This window comes from Egretta garzetta, unplaced genomic scaffold (assembly GCF_000687185.1).
Source record: "Egretta garzetta isolate BGI_Z169 unplaced genomic scaffold, ASM68718v1 scaffold843, whole genome shotgun sequence".
Classification (NCBI taxonomy): domain Eukaryota; kingdom Metazoa; phylum Chordata; class Aves; order Pelecaniformes; family Ardeidae; genus Egretta; species Egretta garzetta.
Genome location: NW_009259176.1, coordinates 59301 through 79329, shown reverse-complemented (window position 1 = coordinate 79329; position 20029 = coordinate 59301). Strand labels below are relative to the sequence as shown.

Genomic DNA, 20029 nt, shown 5'->3' with positions numbered 1-20029 from the left:
TTCAGCAGAAATTTAGATTTCAGCAACTTCATTCTCCAGATTTGTCTAGGAATAAGTAGGATGCTCCCCATAGCTGTGTTCCTGGGCTGCCATGGCTCTGTGCCTGAATTGAGATCTGGGATCCCACTGCTGTTCTGCTCTTAGGTGAGCCCTTTGCTTGTTTCAAGAAATAGGTAAAGAAAACTCCCTAATTCAGTTAAAAAGAGAGAAAAGACCTATAAAGCAATAAAGGAGGAAGAAACAAATTAGAAAACAAACATTGCCTCTAGTGACATAAGAAGCAAGAGGAAAACTGTCAGCAGAGGTCCTGCTCAGAAAAAGAGTACTTGGTATGGGGATCACATTTGGCCAATGGAAAATGGGAACGCAGAAGGTAAAGGTACATGGAAAAAAAAAAAAGTGATGGGATGGCTGAATGATTCAAGAAGGAAGACAAAATTAGGAACCTCTGGGTAGAGCCAAGGCAGGTAAGAACCTAAGAAGCAAGGAAACAGCCCAGAGGTATGGCATTAGAAGTTGGAAGGGAAGGCAAGTGGACTGAACCAACAAATTTAAGATTGTTAAGAAAAATATGACTCACATGAGAACTTAAGCCAAAAAACATCCAAAAGTAAGCTAACACCCTGGAAGATGCCATGCTTTGAGAAAAATCAGTGTAAGTCTGCTTGGTAGAGCTCTACTCCCACAGATCTTTGAATGGAGCCCACTGCTTCCAGTGGCTAAATTTATTGAAGTTGCAGAGGACAACATTGCGTATTTAGATTTCTAGCTCTGATGAGGATAGATGTTGTCAAGATTTTATCATATTGTCATAGTTGCATGTTTAATTTATTTTGGTAAAAGACTGGAGAATTATATACAGAAAACTACAGTAAAAGAACATTGCAAGCTGGCCTTCATGTGATCAGCTTCTAAGCTGTCATAATAGAATCTGTGCAGATGTCAGCTGGATATATGAGGGTTTTTTAACGTTCTTTCAAACGTAGTCCACTAGGTGTAACGAACATAAACGAAGTTCACATACTGTTAACTGCAGCAGTCAACAAAACTCTATACAATCTTTTATAAAACAATTCCTTTTACCTCGTATATATGATTTGGGTGGGGTGGCACTACTGTAAGTAAAGTGCTCCAATACAGATGTATCTCGGGAAAAACAGAGTAATACCTGGAGAAAAGACAGCATATAAAAATCAGCTGACCTCCTTGACCAACAAAGCAACATCAAACAGATTTAAGGACCTGCCTTAATTAGCACCTTTTAGACGCTATTGAAGAGAGCTAATATGGTTGAAAGCTCTTGACCAATTTAATTTACTTTCCTGTTCAAATTCCCAGGCTCGCTTTGAACTTGCTATGATTTTACCTTCACATTCATTTGTTGTCAGTAAAATATTCCTGATCTCCAACCCTCCTCTTTGCCTCTCAGCATGCGTTTATCCCCTTCTGTCACACCATTAGTGACTGTGGATGCAACTGGTTGGTTTGATGTCTATTAGGTTATTCTTCTATTCAGTTACTATGACCTGGGAAAGTCCTAGTAAGTGAATAAGCAAATGAAACATTAAATTTTTGCATGTGTGCAGTTCTAGAAGACCGATCCTTACATTCACTTTCATTCCCAGGAGCTTTATGGAATGCTTGCACGATATTCAGTTCTTTCAAAAAGCACAGATTATAATGTTCACCTCATATCCATAAGTTCTGAAATGCACAATGTATTTTGTAAAACATATTTGTATTTTTTATTGTTTACATAAATATCTAGTATTCACAGCAACTGAGTATAAAATTAAATACTAAAAGCATTCTAGAAAACAAAAGCAATAAAGAATCTCATCCTATATGCAGTTGTAAAAATATGTAATAATTAGCATTATACGTGAAAATTTTCATGTTTCATGCAATGAAAGACTGCACTATCAAGAATGTACACAAGAGGGCAGAAGTAAGACAGATTTCGACTTGCTGCTTACTTTTTTTGCATATGTTAAACCCCCTCTGCGCATGTAAGTTTTAAGAGTTTGTTTGTTTTAACTGTAACCAATGTGTAAAAGGTGTAAATGTTTTAGATATAATTTATTGTGAATAAAAATGAATCGATTTTTTCTTCAACTAATTATTGCAAACATTTTCCAGATACCAGCATTTGTCAAAAGGAAACATGCAACACTGAAACACTGTGACATCTGAACATCATTGCCTTTTTTATTTTTTATGGCAAGCAGGGCATATTTTGAGACTTTTTCCTTTTTTGAACCTCGGAACTATTTCTCAGATACAAACACCTTTTAAAAAATAGTTTCTTTATCTCGAACACTTTAAGCTAAATATTATTTTTGCGTAATACACAATCATTTTCACAGCTGCCAAAATACAGCTGACAATAACAATACACAGGCAAATGTAATTCTCTGTATATGTTAATTGAGGTGAAAGCAAAAGAAACTAATCTGAAAAGGACATAAATTATGTTCTCTCATAGGGGAAAGAATGTAACCTTAATTTGAGGCCCCCTTTTTTAGGAATACAGTGTCCAGTACCAGTATCTGGAAGTCTTTAAATTAAGACTATGCATCTTTATAAAAGATAGACTCTAGCTCAAACATAAGTTATGACTATACCTAAAAACTGTTGGTGAAGTTCTGTGCATCTATTCATTATGCAGGATGTAAGACTAAAGTATTTAAATTGAACCTCTGGCCTGAAATAATGAATTTACAAACTTAATAATTTACGTATTATTTTTGTCGTTCACAAAAATGATAATGCTAAGGAAAACAATGGCACAAACCCCTTTTTAAGTACAGAAATGTTTGGCAAACTATTGGATATTTATAACCAAAACTGAAAAGAAAAACACTGAATTCAAAGGACTGAGAAAAAGAAGAAGACCAAAGCGAAAGCTTTTATCAAAAAGAAATTACTATATTAAAAGTAACTGTATTCTATTTCAGTAGTTATAAAGAAGTAACAAAAACACGTGAACTTTGTGATGAAGAAAGCAAAGATATTAAAGGAAATAAATTACATCATTTCACAGTGTGCTTCCCAAAAAGGATTGCATGCTACTAAAGAGGTACCAGTAATCCAAACAAATATCCTCATTGTTATTTCAGGCTGAAATTTTATGGTTTTGGCGGATCCTTTATTTGTTAAGTAACACACAGACAAATGCCGCACTACGATGAATGACTTGGAAAACTTAGAGGCAGTAACTAGTCATGAAAAAAACCCACCAACCCAGTGCAAACGGAAATAATTTATCAGGTTTAAACTAACATTTTCATTACCTATTTTATTTAGCCAATATTTAATTCCAGTTATCATGTGAAATCAATAAGTAATATTCCATATCAGAGTGACTCATACTGCAAAACTTTTCCAGGGGCCATAGAACAAAAGCATTTGGCAGCAATGCATTTGCAAATTAGGTTGGAAGAGAAAATTATCAAGGAAAATGGACAACTTTCTTCTAGAAAGAGTTTGAAGAATACTGCAAAGCACCAAACAAAACTAGAGCAACTAATAATTAGAAGTTTGAGATGTTCTTTGCCTCAAAGCCTTGCAGTAATACTAGGCACTTCATTTTTCAAAGATTTTTGCTGACTCTCCTTCAAATTACTAAGGATAGTTTAGCCCTTTTTATGATTTTAATTCTGTGATCACTCTTATTTAATATATATAAAAAATTAAAATATTCAACTCTGCTATACATGAGAATGATGAACAAAATCTATTTCTGATGGTCTTAAAACAAAAGATTATACTGTATACCAGTTCATACTCCTTCATAGGTTATAATCCTGTCCACTGGAACTGTCAGCTAATGACTAATTAATATGCCTGAGTATTCTATATAAAGAATGAAGCAAAAATGAGATTTTCACATCCCATGATGAAGAGATCATGTTACAATAAGATCATCTTTGGCCCTTAAATCAAGAAAACCTTCTACATGTAAATGTTTTATGAATAAGTATTGATGATTGAGTTGTCATTATGTAGTCACTTTTCAAATTTTAATTCAGAAACAAATTCAGATATAGATCTTAATATTGGAACTGTTTCAAGTTAAAAACGGCTATAATTTCATGAGGTTATAATTTTAAGTATTAATATTTAAACACTTATTTTGCTAAAATATTATATCTAGACATGATTGAATAGTATGCTTAAATAGTAATGCCTATTTTCATACCTCTATGGACTAAGCAGCACTAAGGACAGTTTCTTGCTTAGTTAAATTACTGGAAGTTTACTACCACCAAAGAAGAAATAATTTAGTTTCACATAGCTCTGAAACAAAAAATTAAGCAAGTCTAACCTAACAGATGTGACTAATGAAGTTGAAAGCACTGTGGAAATGGTAAGTTTGCTGCATGACATTTATGTTGACACTGCAATCAACTACACATTAGGAAATTCATAAATGTAATGTCCTTCTATTTATGGGCATTTGACAGGCAGCAATGAAGATAATTCTTTATAAATTAGCTGGGTTCCCCATTGCTAAAAGCAGCTTTGAAATGGGAGCAATCCTAAAAGTAACCATACATATCACTATCTTATTCAGAGTAAATTTAAAAATATGCCAATACAGTATCTTTTATGCTTATTGCAGTAGGTCACTGTAAAGCAATATTATTATTATTATTTTAAACTGTAACCCTGAATATACTTTATGCTTATTGCAGTAGGTCACTGTAAAGCAATTATTATTATTATTATTATTTTAAACTGGAACCCTGAATATACCTCTCAAGTCTTAGTTGCTCTGTATGCCAAAGCTCTTAATCATTTTATTATTGCAAAGCTGGGAAGGGGAAGAATATGCCTGACTGTGTATTTTATGACTTACTGCATTGGAAAGACATTGTGTAGGGTCCTTTAGAATAGGAGTTTTAGAAGCCTGTCCTGCTTAATCCGATTAACTGTACAAGATTAATTTACAGTATTATTACTCAGAAGGGAAAGCATATGTAATGCAGCAAACAGATGCTGTCTAGGGTTCCACTGTAACACAAAGGCAGTCCTGACTCCAAAGATGATATAATCCCAACAGGAGCGTAATTTCTAGCTTTTCTAAGAAAAAAATAGTTACATACCTGATATAAATAATCCTCAAACACAAAATAGTAGTCATCGTTGCTTGCTGTCAGCTTTACATCCTGCAATCAAAAAATACAGCAGTTTAAAGACAAAAGACATCTTTTCAGACTCCCATAGATGCTAAATTTAACATAGTGGTAGAAGACACTGTTTCACCACTGAATCATAAAAGAGCTGCAGTTAAGCATATACTCCACCTTTTTAAATATAAAAATACTATTAACTTGATGATTAAAATATTCAGAGTTCCTGTTCAAATTCCCAGGCTCGCTTTGAACTTGCTATGATTTTACCTTCACATTCATTTGTTGTCAGTAAAATATTCCTGATCTCCAACCCTCCTCTTTGCCTCTCAGCATGCGTTTATCCCCTTCTGTCACACCATTAGTGACTGTGGATGCAACTGGTTGGTTTGATGTCTATTAGGTTATTCTTCTATTCAGTTACTATGACCTGGGAAAGTCCTAGTAAGTGAATAAGCAAATGAAACATTAAATTTTTGCATGTGTGCAGTTCTAGAAGACCGATCCTTACATTCACTTTCATTCCCAGGAGCTTTATGGAATGCTTGCACGATATTCAGTTCTTTCAAAAAGCACAGATTATAATGTTCACCTCATATCCATAAGTTCTGAAATGCACAATGTATTTTGTAAAACATATTTGTATTTTTTATTGTTTACATAAATATCTAGTATTCACAGCAACTGAGTATAAAATTAAATACTAAAAGCGTTCTAGAAAACAAAAGCAATAAAGAATCTCATCCTATATGCAGTTGTAAAAATATGTAATAATTAGCATTATACGTGAAAATTTTCATGTTTCATGCAATGAAAGACTGCACTATCAAGAATGTACACAAGAGGGCAGAAGTAAGACAGATTTCGACTTGCTGCTTACTTTTTTTGCATATGTTAAACCCCCTCTGCGCATGTAAGTTTTAAGAGTTTGTTTGTTTTAACTGTAACCAATGTGTAAAAGGTGTAAATGTTTTAGATATAATTTATTGTGAATAAAAATGAATCGATTTTTTCTTCAACTAATTATTGCAAACATTTTCCAGATACCAGCATTTGTCAAAAGGAAACATGCAACACTGAAACACTGTGACATCTGAACATCATTGCCTTTTTTATTTTTTATGGCAAGCAGGGCATATTTTGAGACTTTTTCCTTTTTTGAACCTCGGAACTATTTCTCAGATACAAACACCTTTTAAAAAATAGTTTCTTTATCTCGAACACTTTAAGCTAAATATTATTTTTGCGTAATACACAATCATTTTCACAGCTGCCAAAATACAGCTGACAATAACAATACACAGGCAAATGTAATTCTCTGTATATGTTAATTGAGGTGAAAGAAAAAGAAACTAATCTGAAAAGGACATAAATTATGTTCTCTCATAGGGGAAAGAATGTAACCTTAATTTGAGGCCCCCTTTTTTAGGAATACAGTGTCCAGTACCAGTATCTGGAAGTCTTTAAATTAAGACTATGCATCTTTATAAAAGATAGACTCTAGCTCAAACATAAGTTATGACTATACCTAAAAACTGTTGGTGAAGTTCTGTGCATCTATTCATTATGCAGGATGTAAGACTAAAGTATTTAAATTGAACCTCTGGCCTGAAATAATGAATTTACAAACTTAATAATTTACGTATTATTTTTGTCGTTCACAAAAATGATAATGCTAAGGAAAACAATGGCACAAACCCCTTTTTAAGTACAGAAATGTTTGGCAAACTATTGGATATTTATAACCAAAACTGAAAAGAAAAACACTGAATTCAAAGGACTGAGAAAAAGAAGAAGACCAAAGCGAAAGCTTTTATCAAAAAGAAATTACTATATTAAAAGTAACTGTATTCTATTTCAGTAGTTATAAAGAAGTAACAAAAACACGTGAACTTTGTGATGAAGAAAGCAAAGATATTAAAGGAAATAAATTACATCATTTCACAGTGTGCTTCCCAAAAAGGATTGCATGCTACTAAAGAGGTACCAGTAATCCAAACAAATATCCTCATTGTTATTTCAGGCTGAAATTTTATGGTTTTGGCGGATCCTTTATTTGTTAAGTAACACACAGACAAATGCCGCACTACGATGAATGACTTGGAAAACTTAGAGGCAGTAACTAGTCATGAAAAAAACCCACCAACCCAGTGCAAACGGAAATAATTTATCAGGTTTAAACTAACATTTTCATTACCTATTTTATTTAGCCAATATTTAATTCCAGTTATCATGTGAAATCAATAAGTAATATTCCATATCAGAGTGACTCATACTGCAAAACTTTTCCAGGGGCCATAGAACAAAAGCATTTGGCAGCAATGCATTTGCAAATTAGGTTGGAAGAGAAAATTATCAAGGAAAATGGACAACTTTCTTCTAGAAAGAGTTTGAAGAATACTGCAAAGCACCAAACAAAACTAGAGCAACTAATAATTAGAAGTTTGAGATGTTCTTTGCCTCAAAGCCTTGCAGTAATACTAGGCACTTCATTTTTCAAAGATTTTTGCTGACTCTCCTTCAAATTACTAAGGATAGTTTAGCCCTTTTTATGATTTTAATTCTGTGATCACTCTTATTTAATATATATAAAAAATTAAAATATTCAACTCTGCTATACATGAGAATGATGAACAAAATCTATTTCTGATGGTCTTAAAACAAAAGATTATACTGTATACCAGGTCATACTCCTTCATAGGTTATAATCCTGTCCACTGGAACTGTCAGCTAATGACTAATTAATATGCCTGAGTATTCTATATAAAGAATGAAGCAAAAATGAGATTTTCACATCCCATGATGAAGAGATCATGTTACAATAAGATCATCTTTGGCCCTTAAATCAAGAAAACCTTCTACATGTAAATGTTTTATGAATAAGTATTGATGATTGAGTTGTCATTATGTAGTCACTTTTCAAATTTTAATTCAGAAACAAATTCAGATATAGATCTTAATATTGGAACTGTTTCAAGTTAAAAACGGCTATAATTTCATGAGGTTATAATTTTAAGTATTAATATTTAAACACTTATTTTGCTAAAATATTATATCTAGACATGATTGAATAGTATGCTTAAATAGTAATGCCTATTTTCATACCTCTATGGACTAAGCAGCACTAAGGACAGTTTCTTGCTTAGTTAAATTACTGGAAGTTTACTACCACCAAAGAAGAAATAATTTAGTTTCACATAGCTCTGAAACAAAAAATTAAGCAAGTCTAACCTAACAGATGTGACTAATGAAGTTGAAAGCACTGTGGAAATGGTAAGTTTGCTGCATGACATTTATGTTGACACTGCAATCAACTACACATTAGGAAATTCATAAATGTAATGTCCTTCTATTTATGGGCATTTGACAGGCAGCAATGAAGATAATTCTTTATAAATTAGCTGGGTTCCCCATTGCTAAAAGCAGCTTTGAAATGGGAGCAATCCTAAAAGTAACCATACATATCACTATCTTATTCAGAGTAAATTTAAAAATATGCCAATACAGTATCTTTTATGCTTATTGCAGTAGGTCACTGTAAAGCAATTATTATTATTATTATTATTTTAAACTGGAACCCTGAATATACCTCTCAAGTCTTAGTTGCTCTGTATGCCAAAGCTCTTAATCATTTTATTATTGCAAAGCTGGGAAGGGGAAGAATATGCCTGACTGTGTATTTTATGACTTACTGCATTGGAAAGACATTGTGTAGGGTCCTTTAGAATAGGAGTTTTAGAAGCCCGTCCTGCTTAATCCGATTACTCTCAAGTCTTAGTTGCTCTGTATGCCAAAGCTCTTAATCATTTTATTATTGCAAAGCTGGGAAGGGGAAGAATATGCCTGACTGTGTATTTTATGACTTACTGCATTGGAAAGACATTGTGTAGGGTCCTTTAGAATAGGAGTTTTAGAAGCCTGTCCTGCTTAATCCGATTAACTGTACAAGATTAATTTACAGTATTATTACTCAGAAGGGAAAGCATATGTAATGCAGCAAACAGATGCTGTCTAGGGTTCCACTGTAACACAAAGGCAGTCCTGACTCCAAAGATGATATAATCCCAACAGGAGCGTAATTTCTAGCTTTTCTAAGAAAAAAATAGTTACATACCTGATATAAATAATCCTCAAACACAAAATAGTAGTCATCGTTGCTTGCTGTCAGCTTTACATCCTGCAATCAAAAAATACAGCAGTTTAAAGACAAAAGACATCTTTTCAGACTCCCATAGATGCTAAATTTAACATAGTGGTAGAAGACACTGTTTCACCACTGAATCATAAAAGAGCTGCAGTTAAGCATATACTCCACCTTTTTAAATATAAAAATACTATTAACTTGATGATTAAAATATTCAGAGTTGAAACTTGAAATGGAAGTGCTCAGACCCCAGTGCTTTCTTCCTCACAAAACCAGTTATTCCTTCAAACTAAGTTACTCTTTCTTTATGACTTCATGGCTCAACTCAAACAAATGTCTTACACAAGAGCCAACACAGGCACAGGGAGAGAGTTTACAATAACAAATTCACACTAATTATTCTTACGCCCCTTAAAACCAAACCATCTAACATTTTCTTTGTTAAAAAAACAAGATACTGGTGTGATGAGTATATAAATCACTTCATCACTGTTTAGTGAATCGCTTACTTTGTAAATCAGGCTGTCCACTAACAGGTCGTGCTGAATCACATTCGACTTAAGCTGTTCGTAATACAAGATATCCTAAAATTAAAAATATTGTCATCATCATTCTGAGACACAACATTAATTTATATTTAAACTAACAAAGCCCATTTTTCATAATTAAAAAAAAATTTCAAGAAAAATCATAAGCATATATTCAGCTGAAAAACCCACTGCATAATTTATGAAGCATTCTATCACTGCTTATTCTAGCTTAAGACCTAAAAAGAGGCAGATATTTGAGAGTTTATAAAATGACCTCTCCTTTAGGTAATTAATAAAATGCGAATGAAGGAACTAATTCAAACCAAAGATCCATATCTTCCAACCGCTGGGTCTCTACAGCTAAAACCTTTTCAATGCTCAAAATTATTATGTTTTTTTTTTCTTTGTTACCCTCTGTTTTCATGCACTTCTCCATTAACAGGTTCTGTCACATCTCCTAGCATTAGTGAGTTGCTGCAAATATTTGATATTAATCTAATATTAATCTCTAAATAGTATAAGTTTGTGAAAAGATTAAATGATAAATATATAAAAAAATCTTGTGAAAAATACAAAGAACTGAGACCTTTTTTTAAACTCCACTTATTTCCTGAATGTCTATAGAACATACACAAGGGTGAAACGATGGGATTTATTCCTTTCTTAGAAAGAGCTTGCAAAGGAAACAAAAAAATAAATTTCACACTATCACGATGTAATTCTTATATCCCTAAATACCCCTCTGTCATTATGCCTACAACTGAACAACAGTTTCAGATTGAACACCACAGTTTCAAATGGATTTGAATAAATTTATAAACTAAATCAGCAGTCCCAAAGCTCCTTCAGACTTTAAAAAACTATTTTGGTGTCAATGTGTCTCTACAGGCACCACGCAAATGGTTGTATATTCCAAGTTTAACATAATATTTACAGCTGATTTCTCTGCAAAAAAAAAAGTAAGTCTGGAGTAAGGATCTAAAGAACAAGTGGGAAGTAAGATGAAATTCTGAGGGAGAGAATGGGAAAAAAGTGAAGAGAAAGGCAGGAAACATTGTAACTGTTATTCCTATTAATCCAAAACTGAGAAGCAGTGAATATTATACACTTAGAAATTATTATAATTAATACATTATTAGACTGTTAAGTTGAAATGAGGGCAAAAGCTGTATTTATTAAGTACTGATAACTACTGCAGGTAAAATATTTACATTTTTCTTTCTGAGAAATAAAAAGGGGAGGTATAAATAGTATGCTTTTTTTTTATGAAGGATCAGACTCAAATATTTACTAAATGCAAATTAATTGCAGTATGAATGTATCACTGTTCTTAAGAGCTACAGAGAACTACTCTAATATTCAAGTTACAATATTAAAGCATCAACACTGTAGTCTAATTAAGTGTAACACTGCCAAATGTATAACATCTAAAGGGTTTTTTTTCGCCATCTCAAATGACTGTATATATTAGAACAGAAAGAGCCGATGAAAAAAAAAAAGCACCTCCTCTTTTTCATGCCACGCAGATTGCATGATAAACTGTTTCTGTTGGACATGGAAGTACTCCTGCATAAGAAATGACACGATGAAACTCATGGCTACAAGGGTACTAGATAACACAACTACTAATTTATTGTAACCTGGGAAAGAGATTGCAATAACCTCATGGCTTCCTGGTATAATTTACTGGGTTTTAATTCTCTAGAACTGACTTGAACAATTGCTGAAGGCTGTTTGGAAGTGAGAGGAGAAAGTGGTGTGACAGCAGAGAGTAATCTTTTGTTACACACATATAGAACACACTTGAAATTTATATGCAGAACCAAGCCGCCTTCTTAGAATACTTTCACCTGAGGTCACACAGTGGCTCCAAGCGACAAATTAACATTATCACTAGTCCAGTATTCTGTACAAACCTTTTCCTTCCTGAATTAAGAAGCCATTAATTTATGTTTTACATTTGCTTACAAGAGTCCACTTTCCTATTATTATTAAAATGATCATAAAAACAAAAACTAAAAGGTAAACAAACTCAAGGACGTGGCCCATTCATCTTAACAGTCAGAATAACTTGGTATTAAGTTGAATTGCTGCTGGTTTATTCACACTCAGAATAGGCTTAGTGATTTGGCATGCAAGGAATGACTTCACAGAATGTATGAAGAACAGATTTCTGTACAAGAAAAAAATATTCATAAATGATGCTCTACTGTACTGACATCATGAGTTTAGAGTGCTGGTTCCAGTGCAATTTTGTTTACAGCATCATACTGAACTGTGACTTATTAATCTCTAAAATATTTACTAGCTTCCTATGCCTTTAAATCAACTGCATTATTAACTGAAGTGTAAAGAATCATGTTAATTGCAATTATGAATAAATTACAGTTTAGTATAGCCAGTGAACAGTATCTTCCACAGAAGAAAAACAGAAAACTGCTGAAAGAAATCTAAATGAAATAGGTTTAATCAGCATAGAGTATTTGCTATTTGTTAATCCAGAATGACACACATATTTAATATTATTTTTGTTTTAGCAAAGGAATCAATAAAGCTGAAGTGTAGAAACTCTCCATTTCTCACCCTTCAGATTTGTGTACCCATTTTAAAAAACAATCTACTTATTAGAATATAGGGCAAACACTGCCTGAGTTAAAACAGATTTGAATCACTTTGCCTTAACCAACAGAACATAGAATTTCTGAAATATATCCTTCCCAACTTTCCTCCTTAATTTGTTTTAATTGACGAAAATATTTCAAGCAGCTAAAAAAGTAGCAAGAATAAGCAACCTGATGTTTAGGGGACTGTCTGGAAAGAGAGAACAACTGCGCTCAGATTCTTCAGCAACTCGCAGAAACTGAATGGAAGTTCTTTATAATTCAGTTGAATACTTTCTTCAGTATGATTTTAAATAAGAAGGGTAAACAGTTTATCATCTTTTTAATAAATAATAGTTTCTCCTTTGCTCTTAGAAAACCCCGCTAGGCCAAGTTGGTCATTTCTCAGAAAATAAAACACCATTTGCTGCCACTGTTGTAATTTCAGCATGAACAAAAATTTCAAACACATCTCAGAACTCTACCCTGAAAAAATGAACAACAAACTTACATTTCAAATATTAGCAGAGTCGAACAGTACTTAACTATTTTAACAGTTAAATAATTTGGTAAAAAGACCAGAAGGCCACCTGAACTAGAACTCATGAGAAAGTTTGGGAAACAAATCAGAAGTTATTAAAAAGGGACTTGCAATGCAAAACCAATCATAACCATTCTAGGAATAATGGTTTTAATTCTTAGTTGTCATTCGTTTTCTCTTAAATTGTGATTGTTTTGATGCAAAATGAAAACAGGACTCAGGAATCATACTGGTTTTTTAGACACAACTTGACCACAAGTAGATTTTGTCCATGCCTCTTAGTAAGACAAGGGTCTTGTGATTCATGCTGTATAGATGTATTCCTTATATCTGAATCATAAACAAGATTGGTCACAGATATCGTTTCAAGCCACATGACCCTTTTGCTTGGTGATCAGTTTGTCTCATACAGTGAGAAATGTTTTTAAGAGCCTCACTCAGGCTTCAAAAAAGATTCAAGTGTTGTTTTACTATTTTATTGGTTGTATTTCTCCCTCCAGATGAGAGAGCTTACTACTACCAAGTCTGAGGAGTGTCCAAAAATGTGGTAGGTTTCTTAGCCTAAAATATTTTCATTTATAAACCCAAAATCTTATCACTTTCGTTTGATTCAACCTTCAAATCTAATACAAGAAATGGGTGGGTGAAGCATAAAACTAGGAATATGAAGAAAGAATGACAATGGGGAGTCTAGAAAAGAGACACTAAGATTTGTGGGAATTGGATGAAGTCTAAAGAATGGTAACCAGCATTAACTAGGTGAGCTGCAGATTTTGGAACAGAAGTACCAGAAACAAGTATAAAATGAAAAACTAAACAGATTACATAAAGAGGTAATGGATGAGACAGCTAAAGAAAGTCCCTCCTGGCAAATCCTGAAAGAGGATCCAAAACTTACTCCTTTTACCAGACACCTGTGAAATCTACTTGTGAAGTACATCCTTCTCCAGTTAAAGAGGGTGACAGTCCATTACTGCGACTGGCTTCTCAGCTGTTTGAATGGTGTAGTGGGTACCTTCGGCTACTGATCCTAATCTAAATAACCCTACTGGTAAGTCATAGAGTTACATTGTGCTCCATTATGAACTTACCACCTCACCTATTTATTAAGTTTTTAAACCTAAGAAATTACATTCAGTAAAAGCTGAAGTAAAGCAAAGCATTACCAATTTCTGCATGCAATAATTTTCAGAATTAAGATTGATTTTCAACCCATTAACTTAAAAAAATTAGAGGAAAAAAGTCTATAAGATAATGAACAATTTGGGTTTTAAGCACTGCTTGAATAGCATGCAGTGAATAAACTATAGGGTAACACACCAAACAGAAGGGAAAAAAAATAATAAACAGGTTCTCAGTAGGTGTGTGACATCCACTCTGTGCAATCAATAAGGCAGACATCCCACAGGAAAAACTCCGATTTTGTGATTCAAGAGCATACGACAAAATACATACATACAGCAAATTGGACTGTTTGCACAGAGAATATTAACTGTGACACTATTCAGCTCTTAAGTGTGTGACTTTGCAGCCTTAAAAATGCTCTTTTAACACAGTTTCTCTAAAATGTACCATTACAAATGAAAACTAATAATAAATTCATTGCCAGGAAATGCGTTTATACATTTCTAAATAATCTTGCATGCAGAGCTTACAATTTATCATTTTTATGATTACAATGCTAGATTGGTAGTACCAGCCCTTGCTTGGCTGTATATTAGCTTTACACAGAGGCTGAGCTTTACTGAATAAAATTTTCAGAACAACAATATTGGACTCTAACACACACAATGCTGCCCATACCAAACCCTCAATAATGTTTTACATTAAAGAAAGGAAATTCACAGTCCTTATGAGTTATAGATTCATACAGCTATAAATGTAATAGAGCCTAAACCGCGAATCACAAATATTACAGCAAGAAATCTCTGCAACCACACAATTCAACTTCAGCAGAAAAACGGTACACAAGAGGTAGAGAAGTGTTAGATAAACCAATAAAGTCTACATGAAATATAGCAGATCATAAAACATCTACATGTATCTGAAAACTGCTTTGCTATACTTCACAAAAAATAAAGCAGCATATTCAGCATATGCAAGAAGAACATCTCAGGGTTTAAATGTTCTGGCAATAGTTACAGCCTTACTTCTGTGAAATACTAGTAAATGCAAGCCTTAAAATTAACTATGGATATTCAGCTTATAATATAGCTATAGTAACCCACGTGCTATCCTACATGATCTATGGGGCAGTCTGTCAGGTCTCAGTCAGAAAGCCTATCCCTTTAGTGCATTTGTATTTTTACTACTCAAAGTCCATAAACCAATTGTAAATTAGAGCCCAGGGGAACAAATACTATACTATGCTATGCAAAAATAGTCTTGGAAAAGAAGATAAAAGGCTCCAATAGCTATTACATTAGAAGACACAGTTTCAGTTTAGCACAACAGAAAAACATTCATATGCACTTAGATCACCAGCTTAGATGATTTTCTTCAACATAGTATATCTTGTCCATAAACTTGATAATTTCTGTTCTTTGTGGGGAGGGAGGGTGGATTTTGTCTTTTACTGTTTCCAATCCTTTATTTCAACAATCTCGAAGTAGTGACAAATTCACAGTCTGCATCACTTCATCCATCCTTACTTAGCCACTTTTTCTTGATGTTATTACTACCATTTTCCAGACACTTATCATCATCTTTCTTGAGGTCTTTCAGCAACATCACAAAATATTGTTTCACCAATAATTTGCTGTGCACAGTCTACTCAGTTCAGTCTCAAGGCTCTTGATCCTGCAGAATGTCTCCTAAAGGAGAATGTCTACTGCACTGAATCTCAGAATACTGTATGCATATATAGTCTATTTTTCTTCTTCATCTATAGTTGACGAGCATCATTTGCTAAGTGTGCAGAAAGTTTTCTCAAGGTCAAATATTAAGTCCATGAGAATGTATTAGCTGCCCTGACATAAGTGTCCACATGCACCCTTGCAATAAGTTGGAGCTGAATTACCATTTATTACTCAGTAAAGGCACATAAGCGAGCACTTGTGATCAAACAGCTAATGTACTGCTTATCTAACTGTAAAATGAATTAATACTCTCACAGAAGAGACTAACCTTTTGAGAAAGTCTAAAATACTCACACTTCATGCATAGTATAAACACATATTAAAAACAACTATAAACTAGAGTTAACTTTTAAAAGACCTAACAGAGTGGCTGAAAAATATATTAGTAGGCAGACATAGCTTGTTCCTCTTTAAAAATGTAACTGTTGAAAATTGCCCATGTGAATTTCAGGGAACAGATTTTAATAAATCTATTTCCATAACAACTTATGCTTTACATGAGCATAAAATGAAATATTTTATAATTTTTCTGATTATTATCTTGACTTTCAGTCATCAAACCAGAATACCTAGCTTTTTTACTCAATTATTTAATTTTCCACATAAAGATAAAAATGCTCTTAGAGCATGCAGCATTTAACAGAATATAAACAGATGCTTATAAATGCTTCTAAAATTCAAGCTGGCCTGATAATTTAAAATAACTTAAATCTAGTGTTGAGCATCTTAGGTAAGATGTATAATATTTCATTATTTCAGCAGCTCTTTCATCTACAGAAAATTCGATCTTTTATTTACTAGAAACAAAAGCAAAAAGGAATAAACTAAGTAATTCTAATACCAGGCGAAATAACTTCAACTCCTTAGGTAAACTGTCAATGAACAAGATTTACATTTGTTTTTAAGGGCAAGATTGTACTATGTAGTTACCAATAAATGCCTCAGTACTACAAGAAAATGGCTAAATCCTCAAGGGACATGAGACACTGTGAAATTCCCATATTTAAGAGCATATATGCATGTTATTTACATGTATGCATGTTATTTTTTATTGGAATAAAAGCTTTGCATCAAAGCACTCACAATTCTGCAAAGATTTAAATAGGGATTTAACTTTTATGGTATATTAGATATATTGACTATAGCATGTCTTCAGATTCTGCAGAAGATTGTTGGGACTTCAGTCAAATACAAGGTACTATGAAAAACTGCTGCTGTACAAAGGAGTATGAAAACAATCCACATCTTCCTAGTTCCTCTTTATGTCTTTTTGACTGTACCTATGTAGAGTATATGCAATAATATATAAAGCAATTTATAAGATATGTACATGACTATGATGACAGGTTCAAATAGCCAGAAAGAAAAAGGAGTAGCACCTCTTCTTTTTACAAAATTTAGCCAGGATAAGAAAGGTTCAGTCTTCTTTCCAGGACTTTTTTCTTGTCCCCTTCTGAAAAAGTCAGCACCATATAGGAAAATCTCAGAAACTAGCCAGATCAATGCAATAGTCTGTTCTACAGTATTTTTCTCATATATCTGTTAAAAAAATAGGGCGGAGCCTAAAAGACTTCATGACAGCACAGAGTTTTTTACAGGCACGTGCATATTTCTCATAAAATGATTATCAGTTTCTGTGACAACTCAGTAGAGCATTTCTATTTTGGAAAAAGATCACTAGAAGATATGTGCTTGCACTTTTGTGTTTTCACCTAGTCTTTTTTACTCTCACATTGCTCCTTACCTCTGGCTGATTAGAAATATTGAGAATGAGAGCCCACAGATCAGCTCGGAGTGCTGTTGGACATCCCTGACGAACGTACTGTTGAGCTGCAGCACTATCTTGCTCTGCTAAAACTGTTAAAAAACAAAGCAGGTAATGAATTGAAGTAGTTTAAGACTTCCAAAGTTTATCAAATTATCAAGTACTTTGATTTTAACTTTACAAACTGATTTACCATGCTGTAAGCATTAGCTAATGGGACAACATCTGAAAGGTCTGGTGTCCACAATGCAATTTTGAAGTAGTCCCCAGGGAAACAAGGCAATTGATATTAATAAGCAATGCTGTACTACCTTGTGTCATAAAATAGCACTTAGTATGTATCCTCTTAGTATGTATCGATGACTGTATCAAGGCTAGTTGCAGCTGGTAGGCCAACATCAGGTAGAACAAGCAGCTGTATATAGCCATAAAACACTCCTATTTGTGGAGGTGGTATCTCAGTTCAGATAGGAGATTGCCACTCATTCTGGTTTTTTGTGTCTCCCCTATTTTTATGTTAACAATACAAATATCTTCACAGATAACTGTGGGGCAAGAATTTTCCATTTTGGAGTGTACTGTCATGTTCTCTCATTATTTGTATATATACTCTGGAGGATAAAGGCTTTCTTTCTCAAAAGGTTTTGGTTTTCCTTCAGATTGACATAAAACAAACACTCTAGTGTTGACAGGTCTGCCTAGATGGATCACTGTTGTGAAGCTTTAGGTGACTCTGTCACAAGGGCCTCATCCAGAATATAGCACTGTACATACCTTAGAGCATATTATCTCGTTCCTTACTTAAAGCTATAAACTTGAAAGACCATGGTCTTTAGCTATCCTAATCTGGTAGAAATGTTGTTTCCCATCGAGGCTATGTGATTAACTGTAACCTCATACCTGAAATGTCTTTCACAACAGAGAGAGAATTGGGAGAATGTTTCTGTGAGATTACCTAGACACTAGATAGGTGGTGTGCTGGTACTCAGCGTTTTCCAAATCTGCATCCTCTGATTTTTCTGAAGTCTCTCAGAAACAACTTACTTTCCCTAAACTTCACTAAACTCGATATTCACGATATCTGCCCTGACATGACTTAGAAGGATGAGGTTTGGAATTATAAATCTGTTTAACTGATTCCTCTCTCCCCTCTCTTCTTAAATACTGAGTAGACCAGTCTGCCAATTTTCTGCTTAAGGTGCAGAGCTCTAACACAGATGGCGTGTGAACCTTTTTTCCTAAATGAAGAGGGCAAAAAGAAAAAGCATTCCTACATTCCCCGTAATTTTAGAGAAGACGGTGATTCATCTCAGTGTCCATGACTTTATTGTTTCTTACGGAGACACAAAATAATAAGAAGTAGTTTTGCTATATACAAGATGGCTTTTACTAAATACAACAAAGAAAATTCCTCAGACTTGGCAATTTGTCAAATATAAAAGCAAAATCAATACATCAGTGGCAACCAAAGTCATAGCCAACACCCAATAGAGCATGCAGTAGGATTCCCAATGAATGAACTAAGATTCAGTTTATGGTCAAGACTCTTACATTCTTACAAAATTTTGTGTCCTTGCATACAGGAAAAGCTAAGACAACCTCTGTAATAGAGGCTGCTCTATACAGACAAGAAATAAGGAATAAGAATTACATTGTGGAGTTGAATGACTGGCTCAGGAAGTCTGGATGGGGAACTTATTTGGAAGAACAGGAAAAAAACAGAGAGATGGACAGTACCCTAATGAGTTGCTCTTGGATCAGAAAACAGACAATGAGGGACAGAAGGAGGACTGCAAAAGGAGAAGTAAGAAAGGCAGGCCACTGTTTTGTTACTGCAACAAAAAAAAAGGGGAAGAAGGACTTTTGGGATGGTATCCACTCTATCTTTTTCTTTGATGGTGATAGTTTAGCAGGAATCACAAGATACAGTAAGGAACAGATACTGATGGATTTCAAACATTCCTTGTATGTTTCTTCTATAAGCAAACCTGAGCTAATAAATGATTATTTCTTTTATCTTTCCCTTTCTTTTATAGGTTATTTCTTAACCTACAAAAAACCCCAGAAATTCTTCAGAAAAAGCAGCATGTGGAGACAAATGAGTGGATTTTCCATGGTGGCTAAGTATTTCAATACTTCGCAAGTTCTGCAATTGCAATTAACAATTAAAAAGACACATTAAAAAGATGGACAGGCGTAAATCCCATTACACTAACGAGAACGATGTGTGCAGAGAAGGGAGTCTTTTGATTTTAAAATGAAATTCAGTAGTGGCATAAGTTAAGTTATCACCAAAAAGTTATGTCTCTATGCTTCCTATTTCATTTTAAATTAAATATTTGTGGAGCTACTTATCTGGTAGATACTAGTAGACTGCAAAAGCTTGCTTTTCTGTCTCTGTCTAAATTACAATGGTATTACTGACTATGCTTTGCATTAGTCTCTCTAAATTGTTA

General features: G+C 33.7%; 1 protein-coding gene across 1 annotated transcript in view; it reads right to left on the bottom strand.

Annotated features, from left to right (window-relative positions):
- The window catches only part of TBC1D19 (TBC1 domain family member 19), a 59332-nt gene that overhangs the window by 9522 nt on the left and 29781 nt on the right, over positions 1–20029 (bottom strand). The window contains exons 11-14 of the mRNA XM_009635572.2: positions 17553–17665; positions 9789–9863; positions 9250–9312; positions 1084–1168 (exon numbers count right to left, since the gene is read on the bottom strand). Coding sequence (XP_009633867.1) covers positions 1084–1168; positions 9250–9312; positions 9789–9863; positions 17553–17665 — 336 coding nt within the window. The remainder of the gene's footprint in view (positions 1–1083; positions 1169–9249; positions 9313–9788; positions 9864–17552; positions 17666–20029) is intronic.